The 11,332-nt window shown below is 35.3% G+C and overlaps 2 protein-coding genes across 2 annotated transcripts; one reads left to right on the forward strand and one right to left on the reverse strand.

Annotated features, from left to right (window-relative positions):
- Positions 1-881: 881 nt before the first annotated feature.
- Positions 882-5,449, forward strand: LOC115971750 (probable polygalacturonase). The gene is made up of 6 exons (XM_031091777.1): positions 882-1,693; positions 2,338-2,655; positions 3,264-3,384; positions 3,495-3,669; positions 3,787-3,857; positions 4,360-5,449. The coding sequence occupies exons 1-6, from the start codon at positions 1,676-1,678 to the stop codon at positions 5,052-5,054; spliced, it is 1,398 nt and encodes a 465-aa protein (XP_030947637.1). The 5' UTR covers positions 882-1,675; the 3' UTR covers positions 5,055-5,449.
- Positions 5,450-5,941: 492 nt separating this feature from the next.
- Positions 5,942-10,170, reverse strand: LOC115970066 (protein S-acyltransferase 18). Its single transcript, XM_031089733.1, has 9 exons — positions 9,939-10,170; positions 8,586-8,699; positions 8,165-8,494; positions 7,906-7,974; positions 7,698-7,769; positions 7,465-7,593; positions 7,285-7,365; positions 6,661-6,834; positions 5,942-6,563 (listed from the first exon to the last, which is right to left on the reverse strand). The coding sequence occupies exons 1-9, from the start codon at positions 9,981-9,983 to the stop codon at positions 6,054-6,056; spliced, it is 1,524 nt and encodes a 507-aa protein (XP_030945593.1). The 5' UTR covers positions 9,984-10,170; the 3' UTR covers positions 5,942-6,053.
- Positions 10,171-11,332: the final 1,162 nt, after the last annotated feature.

The raw sequence follows: 11,332 nt of genomic DNA on the forward strand, positions 1-11,332 counted from the left end.
CATGTTTAGCTGCAAAGACTTTTTCAAACTAAGGAAATAATGAACTCAGGAGCTGTTAGGGTATATAAGGATATTCGATGTGAAATATCATGGATGGAAGGTGTATTTGCTAAAAGGCCATTGAACAATTCTAATTCTACCTCCATAAAATATTATTAAAAAAAGGGTAGAAATATTTTTTTTCGCCTTATAAATTTAGTGAATTGTCATTTTAATCTACTAAGTTTATAAGTTTGTATTTTGTCTTTCTAGTCTCTAACTTTGACAATGCTTTGTCATTTTAACCATTCTATTTATTGTCATTTGAAAAATGTTGTTTACTCTCTTATTTTATAGTGTGAAACAACACCGTATTAGAGAGTTAACATTGTTTTTAAACTGTAAAGGATGGAAGGACTAAATTGATAATGTTGTCAACATTAATAAACTAAAATGACAAAATTTAAACTAAAATAATAATTTAATAGCAAAGTGCTCCCTCTCCAATCCATTGTTTTACTTTAAAATAAAAAAAAAAAATAAAAAAAATAACAGGACCAAATGCATAAAACAATGAAATAAGCCAAAGAAGATAAAGTCACCTAGTAATATGCACAAAGAGTCAAAGACACAATTGCAAAAACACACGAATGACCAACAGTTCCAACTCCCTTGCCGTAAGAATTATCCAATCCTATGCTCCCCAAACCAAAACCAGCAGAGCTTTGTATTGGTTATTTATTTATTTATTTATTTATTTTGTCCATGACCGATTACCACCGCTTTTAGGCCAGCTAAGAGGATTGAGTGTGTTTAGATAACAACACAACTAAAAACAAAAACAGAAGCAGAAACAGAGAAAGATAAACACTTTACAAAACAACTTTTTTAAGAAAGAGAGAGAGAACGGAACAGAGCAAATGATGTGTGAAGAAGAAGTGAAATTGTGTTATATTTCAGTTTATTTGACTTTTTGGCGGAATTTACGAACTTAAAACTTGGACAAAAGATTAGTCACATGGGATGAGAGAGAGGGAGAGACTCAAATGTCCCCTGAAAATCATAAAACCTTAATCTCTCTCTCTCTCTCTCTCTCTCTCTCTATATATAATTCTCTAAAACCTTAAAACTCTCAAAGACTCTCAAAAACTCACTCACAGTCAATATGTATAGAAAAAAGGCAAAGTGACTGTGAGTTTTGAGGGTGTCTCAAATTAGTAGTATCAAAAGAAAGAAACACATACATACAGACAGATAATCACACTCACGCTCAAAACCACTCCTTTGCTGCACAGCATAGTTGATTGTCACCCCCACCTTGGATTTCATTGAGTTTTGGCTTATCCATCCTCATTGGCTTTCTGGGTATCCTTCGTTATCATCAGAGAGAGAGAGAGAGAGAGAGTCATTGAAGGAGGTTGAAGGAACAAGGGAGGGCCTACTGCGTAAGTTTTGGCGGGCAGCAACGGTCACTATCAATGATTTTCATTTGGGTGCTGATGTTGGTAGCTCTCTGAGTGACCCATCTAATCACACTTGCTACTTGATCAACAAAAACCAATACATCAGCCTCCTGCTCTTCAAGCTTTCTTTTGTTTGCTGCTTTTGGGGAATTTGGAGGTGGCTGAGTAGTAGTATTGCCTATATAACTTTTTCTTTTTGTGCTTGGGCTAAAGAGGAAACAGATCTCAGTCACATGACGAGATCTTTTACTGTGAGTACTTATTTTGATCACTGCTTACTTCGTTTCCTGCTTTCTTTTGGTGCTTGTTCTGATTCCGATTTTCTATTTTCTTTGCTGAAAATTCATGAAATGTCTACTTAAATCATCTTGTTTCAGCCACAAATTAAGCACATATTAATTTTATATTTGAAACTTTTCTAGAATCTGATTGAGTAAAGTTTTTGTTTTTGTTTTTTTGTTTTTTGTTTTTTGTTTTTTGTTTCATTCTTTATTTAAAGAGTGGTGGAGGATAACTGGTATTTTAATAATTAGTTAGTTTTCTTTTCTTTTTTCTTTTTTTGTAATTCTTGAAGCTCTTCTTGGTCTATTATCTTTTTTGCAAAAAATGTAGGTAATTTTCCCAGCTGTTCTATCATCATTGAGTGATTTGGGTACGATTCAAGTGCTTCAATTTAAGAACTCTTCTGTGTTCTTTGCTTCCCTTTAACCATTTGTTGCTATTTCAGCTTATACTTCATTTGCCTAGGCTCTTTCTTTCCATTCTCTTGTTAGGACACTAAGTCAGATCAAAAGGAAGCTGCTTAAACAGTCACCCAAACACACTACTAATTTTTTTTTTTTTTTTTTTTTTTTTTTTTTTTTTAAGTAATCAATGTTAAACTTCTCTCTTTCAGCTGGTGGATGTGCTTCTGGTACTTGCTTTACTCAGTGATGCTTCATGGGCTGCCAAGGGCAACTCATGTTGCAAACAGACAAATTCAGGGGAAATTCGACCTCACAGTGTCTCAATTACTGAATTTGGCGCGGTTGGAGACGGGTCCACTCTCAATACAAAAGCCTTTCAGAATGCCATCTTCTATCTCAATTCATTTGCAGACAAGGGTGGGGCCAAGCTTTTTGTCCCGGCAGGCCAGTGGTTGACAGGAAGCTTCGATCTCATCAGTCATCTTACTCTTTGGTTAGATAAGGATGCAGTAATTCTTGGATCAACAGTAAGCATTCACCTTCCCTCATTAGCAGAAAAGCTTGTAAACATGAATATTAAATATGAAAATTTGCAGATGATTTGCCTCTGCTTTAAATGACATCTTTGCAATTAATCTAAGATAGGAAATTTAGTATGAGGGACAGTATGGAGCTATTCACAATATGGTTAGAAAAACTAATGCTCATTCCAGTGAAGTTGGTTTTGAGTTTTGACTGAATTACAAGCAAAATCAGTGTATTTTTTGGGATAGATATGCTACTGTAATAATTCATTTACTTATCCATAATCATTAATGCTCCACTGCTAGTCCATATTTAGGAACAATTTTAGGAGTGATGTGAAAGGTATTATAATTTTATTGTATAAAGTCTTACAAATTGATATGTCACGAAATCACAAAAAAGTAATTTAGACAGTTATTTATTATGTTGTTGAAGTGGCACCAATCATATTCATTGTCATGTCAGTTTGTAAGTTTTTGTAATAGCTTTAGCAATTTCCTATTTTTTGACCTTCATCAACAGGGTAGTGCAAGCTATCTGTTTTGCCTTGAAACAACAGGCATGACATTAAAGCACATGATACTAAATAGGTTATGCTGCATTGTTTCAGAACTCTAATGATTGGCCAGTCGTTGATCCTTTGCCATCATATGGCCGAGGTAGGGAGTTACCGGGGGGAAGGCATCGAAGCCTCATTTATGGACGCAATTTAACAGATGTTATCATAACCGGTTCGTGATATTAATGAAGAATCATCTTCCATATGCATTTTTTAATTGGTTTTTATTTTATTTTATTTTATTAATTTATTTTTTTCAATGCCTTTAATTTCTTCATACAGGTAACAATGGAATTATTGATGGTCAAGGTGACATCTGGTGGAACTGGTTTTGGAATGGAAGCCTGAACTATACACGGCCCCATTTGGTTGAGTTGATGAACTCAACTGGGGTTGTCATCTCAAACCTCACCTTCTTGAATTCACCATTTTGGACCATTCACCCTGTATATTGCAGGTTTGTCCTCTTCAGAAGGATTGAATTCATGTGTTTTTATTGCCATTATAAAACTGTGCAAAAGTGAAGCTTTTATGAAGTAGGGGGAGAGTTGAGACTGTTTTTCTGGATGAACAGCCAAGTTACTGTCCAGAATGTGAGAATCCTTGCTCCTCATGATTCCCCTAACACAGATGGAATAGATCCAGGTGAGTTTTACCTTCCAGGCCAAAGAGTCTTTCTTTCTATTTGAATGGTAAATGACTGGTTTTTGAATTGCAAATTCCAAACATGTATTTTGGTCTTATCAATCCACCTTTTCCTTAAACCATGAAAGGCTTGATGATTCTAGTCTTTGACATGAAATTTAGATGAAGCAAAGAATGGGGAACTTTCTTTGTACATAAGCCTATAAGCAGTCGTCAGTTTTAACTTTTGCAACATATACCAAAAAGTTAGTTAAAAGATATCAGTATTTCAAGGGTGGACTATACCAAGGTGATAATTCTCTTTGAATTTAACTGTCAATGGTTTCCTGCCCATTATTTTTATGAATTCTTTATTTCCATTTTCCAAATGCCAGATACATAGTTACTTGAATATATTTCTTAATTGCTGAAACTTAGTGTCATTCCAATTTCTTTATTCAAGTTCAGTAACTTGTTATGAACAATGGATAGCATTCTCACCCATACGTATAATTGCATTCAGATTCCTCTGATAATGTTTGCATTGAAGACTGTTATATTAGCACTGGAGATGACCTTATTGCCATCAAAAGTGGATGGGATGAGTATGGCACTACATATGGTCGTCCGAGTACAAACATTACTATCCGCAGGCTTATTGGAGAGACTCAAAGTGCAGGGATTGCAATTGGGAGTGAGATGTCTGGAGGTGTATCACAGGTTTATGCAGAAAGCCTTCAGTTTTTCAATTCGAGGACAGGTATCTCAATAAAGACATCACCTGGAAGGGGTGGTTATGTAAGAGATATCTACATATCAAATGTGACTTTGGCTAATGTGGATATAGCTATAAGGTTCATTGGTCACTACGGGGAGCACCCAGATAAATTTTATGACCCGAATGATCTTCCTTCAATAGGAAGGATAACGATCAAAGATGTCATAGGAGAGAATATAAAATTTGCAGGCCTCCTTGAGGGTATAAAAGGGGATGATTTTCTCAACATTTGCCTGTCCAACATTACCCTTCATGTAACTTCAGATTCTCCATGGAACTGCTCTTATATTCAAGGGTATTCTGATTTAGTTTACCCAAAAACTTGTGAGCCTCTCAAGGAGATTGTCTCTCCTGAGCAGTACTCAGAGTGTTACAATCTGTCAAGGCACTTGTGGAGTTCAAGCAATCAGAATAGAGGTGCTTGGTTGCGATCTTGGTAAACAAGAGAAAGTACAGCATTTCCTCTTTTTGTGAAATCACATTTTGTTAGTGTCGAGTTTAAGTTGAAAATTTGATTCTTGCCGATTCTAAACACGAGTGCCCACTACCGCCTTCTGAAGAAATGACCACCAGAGATAAGAAGCTTAGTGGAGTTGCTGATCTGTTGCTATTGGCTTTTAAGATGGGTACTGAGATGATTGTTTCTTGTAACTTTGTGTGCAGTATCAAATAAGTGAGTGATTTATTAGAAAGTGGAAATAGAATGAGCTTGTCTTCAAAACAGTTTTCTTTTACTTTTGGAGTTATATATGATTTTCAGATTTTCAATCTTTCAAACTTTATGTAGAGAAACAAATTTCACGAAGATTTTGTGTATTTAGAAACTTTTTTGTCACTATTTGTCATTATGAGTGTAACTTACTATGCATTGAATCAAAGGCGAAATTGTAGCACATGGGGAGAATTTGGCTGGTTCTACAGGTAATTTCCTCAGTACCCACCCTTGATTGAGAAATGAAGGCATATTTTAATTTCATTACTGCACCAAACAGATCCAAGTCTTTCGGTTTCAAAAAAAACCATTAACACAGATCTCTTAAAAAATAAAGCCCCAAAAAGGAAAAAAGAAAAAAAGAGCTACTGGCACAATGGAGCATGTTCTACGGCCTACCTAATGTATGATTATGGGAGCTAGACAATGATGAAGTCAATTGAGAAAGTAACCGCATAGAAGTTAAAGCAACATCATTAATGCAGGGCAATTGTCATACCATCAACATGTCCATCTGTGGAAAGGGTATTATTTGATTTGAGTAGACTTAGTTTGAAAAGTACATGTATTTCTCAGCCTGAAAAAAAATCAGATATAATTTGTAAGAGTAACATGTAACATAATGTACTAATATGAATTTCACAAGTAAGATGCCCATCAAGAATACACAATCAACAAACATTTTTTTTCTCAAAGGCTGAGAATCCAATTTTTTTAAATACAATGCCTATCTTGGGGATGCCTCACTCCCATCCTTCTTAATTACGGAACATAAAACCTGCCTTGAAATGTAAGTTTCAAGTTCTTTGGACACCTCTGTTAACTTCAAGTCAAAACTGTTTCTGTACTTGTGCTTTGGCGACGCCACAATTCCAGAGAACATGGTTGGAGATCCAGAAAAACGCCTTCGTGGACTTGAAAAAGTTCCGGGTGAGCCGGGATGCCTTACTTTTGATATGAGAGGTGTTGAGCTTGTTCCTGGATTAGAGATACTTCTATCCATGTTCACCAGTGGTCCGCGTTTAGTCTCCAGTGGTAGTGGCTTTAACGAATCAATATCCACCTCTGACTTCTGTTTCATGAGCTTTTCTCTGGCCTTCTCAACTGCTATTAAAGCTTTCTCTCTGCTCAAATTTACTAGTTTCCATGGGTCAATCTTTACATGGAAGCCTTGTCTCTTGGGCAAGTTAGACAGCTCAGGATCTCTATCAATCCTTATAGACAACCTTGGTGGATTCTAGAAATCAACATGAACGAGTATCCAGTAAGGTGGATGGGCTTATAGCTTGAAAAGGTGCAAAATAAAGGAAGGCTGTATAAATCTTAAACCTTACCTGATTTCTCCTGTATCCTCTGCATATAAACCGTGACACAAATGATGGTTTTTCAGGTGAATCATCAAAATCAGTGCTTTCATCAGAAGAAAAATCAGATTCATTAATTGGATCTAGTTCCATAGATTGGTTCTCCTCTCTCATTGCCAAGATGTAGTCATAAGTTCTCATTCCCTGCAGAAATGCATACTAGTGAGACTATAGACAAGCAAGTCAAGAGCAAAGTTTTCAGTACGAAAGATTGTAAATGGAGAATAATACAAGGCAAAGAATTAAATCATTGAATTGACTGGTCACTTTGTATGTGTGTGTGTTAAAAAATTGCTAATTAGAAGCAATGAATTATGTAATTTGATTCTCTTCAATAAAGCAGTTTGTTCCCATAACTTCCTGTTAGACTTGAGGATCATATAAACGAAGACTTCTGTTAACTAGGAAAGGAGGCTGAAACCTGGGCACTACAATGACTAGACAAGTGAGCCTTCGGTAACAGTTATGGTGTCTGCTTTTTTCCTTATAATAAAAGGTTTGATATGTACAAGCATGTGCATGTGGTTGTAATGTTGAAGTCAGGACTGAGCAATTTAGAAGTGGAAACAACCAGATAGCAACCATGACAATTACCTTCCTTATGAGAACCACATGAAAGAAGAAAAGTTGTCCTAGTGCTGCTGTACCATAAGCTGTCATTAGAAACAGGAGTACCTGTGGCATTTCAAATTTCAACGAATATAAATCAATGAAGAACTGAATTTGCATCTGAAGCAATTGCAATGTGACATTGATGAAGTAACTTGATATTACCGATATTGTGGCAAGAACCCCTCTTGGGAGCTGAATATAGAGCCTGCTCACCAGCTCCCTCTCAACTCCTCCTTTGTCTGCAAAGCACCTAATGAATATAGCAATGGCAGTACCTCCTTCTATGATTAGCTGTAGCAGCAACAATATCGTTTGCATGGGAATCAACTAAACAGAAGATTATTCAAGGTTCTTTTAGGCAGTTTCAAAGAACTGAAAGATACGAAGTAACTGACCATTAACAAGACGAAAGTCATCAGCATAATGAATGTTGTGTAATTTCTTTTCCCAACACAGTTGTTTAACCACTGAAAAAAAAATAAAAGATAGAAAAGCCCAATTGTATTCAATTGATAACGTAGATTTTCTTAAAGATCCTAACCTGAAGTCAACAGAACTAAAGAGGGATAAAAGTTAGCAAGAATATATACAACACGGTTTTACCCTGCAATGGTGATCAAACCCTTCAACACACCGGTTGCAGGTCCTACAATGCTTACTGTGCTTTTTTACCTGCAAAATGAAAGTCCAATAATGGATTCTGACACTCGTAAAAAAATCCATTGTGAGGTTGCCAGTACTAGTCTTATATAACAATTAATGTACTTAGTATAACTACAATTCTGTCCAATGACTCTGCATGGCTAAATCTGTTTCTACTTTAGAAAAAAAGCTATGACAGGCCTTATAATTCACAGCTTACCTCAAAATCACATAGCGAGCAAAATGAGATGTCATCCTCTCTTGTATCAGGTGCAACAGCATCATCCTTCATGACAAGGGGAAATGGAAGCAAGGGCTCCATTTGAGCACTTGTTTTCCATGGATCCAGATACTTCCTCCTGATAAAAGTCTTAAGGATCTTCCTTTCTACCCTCCTTAAAAACCTCACAACTATCTGACCAATTATAAACCCATAATTCAGCTTTGTAATTCCACTCTTAGATTTGGCTCTTTTCTTCTTCCTAAAGCTGGTTTTGTCGGTTGGGTCAATGGCGGTGCACCTTACAAATAGAAACATTACAGAAAGTGCCTGAAAATGAGATAAGTAAGGTCATTCTCAATGAGAAAGTAACAATTTGATTAGGGAGAAAGCGGATTGAAAGCCTTATTTGATACATTACCACAAAGGAAAACAGCGTGGTGATTGTGATTTCCGCAATTCTGTTTCCAAGGAAAAGCCCCAGGAAAGTATAGAAGAAAACAACCAGAAAACTGTAAATTGCCATTCCCACCATCTGCAATTGTTTGCCCGTCAATACAAATAATAGATTGATTCATAGAAAACAAAAGTTAAAAGCATTTGGGTGTTAAGGCAAACACTCCATTCATCTACAAATTCCAGATTTTGTATCTCATTCAGCTTCAAATTACTGAGAGCTCAAGGGGGCCTAATTCTGTGAGGTGGGTCAGGTTGCTTACAAAGCAGAGTAGCAATTTTGTGACAATTAGGACCCTTGTCCTTGATCACATATTCCAAAATGAGAATATATATATATATATATATATTTACAACTAGCTTCAGGAAAAACATCAATTGCATTCACTTTTATTAATCTACAAAGACCAGATTTTGCTTTTAATTAAGCTTCAAATTATTAAAACTCAAGAGGGCCTAGTTCCATGAGGTTGCTTATGAAGTAGAGTAGCAATTTTGTTCACAATTAGGTCTGTACACTTGTACTTGATCACCCATTCCACAAAGAGATCATTTTTAGTCACAAAAATACAACTAGTTTCAGGAACTAAAAAAAAAATCAATTGTATCTACTTCCATTCATCTACAAAGACCATATTTTGCATCTAATTCAGCTGCAATTTGCTGAAAACCTAAGAGGGCTTCATTCTATGAGGTGGGGTCAGGTTGCTTACAAAGTAGAGTAGCAATTTTATACACAATTATGTTCCTTGCCCTTGATCACACATTCCATAACCATGAACAGAACATATTTTTGCCACAAATATACAACTAGCTTCAGGAAAGAACATCAATCGTTTTCTAATTCATTCACTCTACAAAGGCCAGATTTTGCATCTAATTCAGCATTAAATTACTCAAAACCCAAGATGGTCTAATTCTATGAGGTGGGTAAGGTATCATACAAAATAGAGTAGCAAATTTAATTCAAAATTAGGTGCCTTGTACTAGATCACACTTCCCATAAATAGAAAGTTTTCACCACAAACATTCAACTAGCTTCAGGGGAAGGAAAAAAAGATCAATCAATCGCATTTGCTTTCATTCGTTTACAAAGACCAGATTTTGCATCTAATTCAGCTTCAAATCACTAAAAAGTCAATAGGGTCTAATTCTATGAGATGGGTCAAATTGCTTACAAGGTAGATTATCCCTTTCATGCATAATTAGGTGCCTTGTACTAAATCACACATTACATAAAGATCAATTTTTTAGTGAAAAAACAAACAAACAAACAAAAAAAATCAATTCCAGAGCTGGTAAAGTAGTGAAGCTTTACCTGTAGAGGGTGCAGAGGACGTTGCCAGCCATGGCGTCTCATCATCTAGTCCTTGTTTTTGTGAAGTAACCTGTCGAAATGAATACAGAGCGTTTGTGGTTTTGCTTTGGTTTTCAATTAGCTTCTATTTTTGTTGTTTTCTTTAAGGTTCATACAGATACAGTACACCCAGCAAAGATGACCTCCAACGGTCGACTCTTCTCTTCTGTGTTGGGGTTGGGACAGACTATTTTTGAAATTTGAACGGTGCTTTATTGAGGTCTTGATGCAGATCTAGCTGATCTAACGGTTGTGATGACTGTGGGACCCATGATGTGTAAATTAATTAATTTTTCACACCGAGCCGCCACAGTTTTCAATTATTAAGTGAAGTTCTACTGGTAAAGTAGTAATTAGCTAAGAGGCCTTGGGCCTTTTATGACCCATTTAGGCCTTGTTGGACTAAACCATCACTTGATGCCGTAGAGACAATAAATACAAAGCTAATTTTGGATCAATCTATATCCATACAAGAAAAATAATAATAATAATAATAATAATAATAATAATAATAATAATATAGATAAAATAAAGACTTTTGATTTTATGTTGTTCGTTTTAATGATGTGGAGTATTTTTTTTTTTAAGCCACATATTTCCATGTTATCATTCTAATATGTATCTTTTAATTTGATATATAGAGCCATATATAGTGCTAAATTATATTACTTTAAATTAAGATTAATTATTGTTTCACATTGCTATTTTAAACTAAGGATTATTAGTGGCTGTTTGGTTTTTGTGTTTCTATCACTCATAACTCTGTTTCCATCACCCATAACTCAAAAATAGTGGGACCCATGACTGAGAAGGTTTTTTTTTTTTTTTTTTTTTTTTTTTTTTTTCATCACTCAATTCTCTGATTTTTTATTGATGAGTTATGGAAATTGAAAACACATTTTAAGCATTTTCAATTTCCAAAACTCAATTTCCAATAATATTTTGGTAATTAAACACACACTGAGGGATCCACTAGTCAAAGGTTAGCCACAACTTTTGACATTTTTTTTTCCACTAGGTTCGGTGAGTTTAGGTCTTCTTCTTCTTTGTTTTTTCTTTTTCCTTTCACATTGGTCTTCTTCTTTTTCTTCTTTTCTTTTCCCTTTCACGCTAGGTCTGGTCTTCTTCATCTTCCTTTTTTTTTTCTTTTCTTTTTTTTTTTCTTTTTTTTTCTTCCTTTTCACATGGCTTCATATCCAAAACCAACATCATACCTTCATCCAAAAATGCAACATCAACCTTCAATTTAACATCAAAATCCATAATCCATAATCAAAAATCAAAAAAAAAAAAATCGGGCCTTCACTAAAGCATTGATCTAAATCCAAAACCCACACAAGCAAAACCCATAAAGG

Source organism: Quercus lobata, chromosome 12 (genome assembly GCF_001633185.2).
Source record: "Quercus lobata isolate SW786 chromosome 12, ValleyOak3.0 Primary Assembly, whole genome shotgun sequence".
Classification (NCBI taxonomy): Eukaryota; Viridiplantae; Streptophyta; class Magnoliopsida; order Fagales; family Fagaceae; genus Quercus; species Quercus lobata.

Coding starts and splice junctions, on each gene's coding strand:
- LOC115971750 (XM_031091777.1), top strand. Junction 3,670..3,786: donor ATTCACCCTGTATATTGCAG/GTTTGTCCTCTT, acceptor CTGGATGAACAG/CCAAGTTACTGTCCAGAATG. Junction 3,858..4,359: donor CACAGATGGAATAGATCCAG/GTGAGTTTTACC, acceptor AATTGCATTCAG/ATTCCTCTGATAATGTTTGC.
- LOC115970066 (XM_031089733.1), bottom strand. CDS start 9,983: ATGATGAGACGCCATGGCTGGCAACGTCCTCTGCACCCTCTACAG. Junction 7,770..7,905: donor GGTTTGATCACCATTGCAGG/GTAAAACCGTGT, acceptor TTTTTTTTTCAG/TGGTTAAACAACTGTGTTGG. Junction 7,594..7,697: donor TGACTTTCGTCTTGTTAATG/GTCAGTTACTTC, acceptor TTGCTGCTACAG/CTAATCATAGAAGGAGGTAC.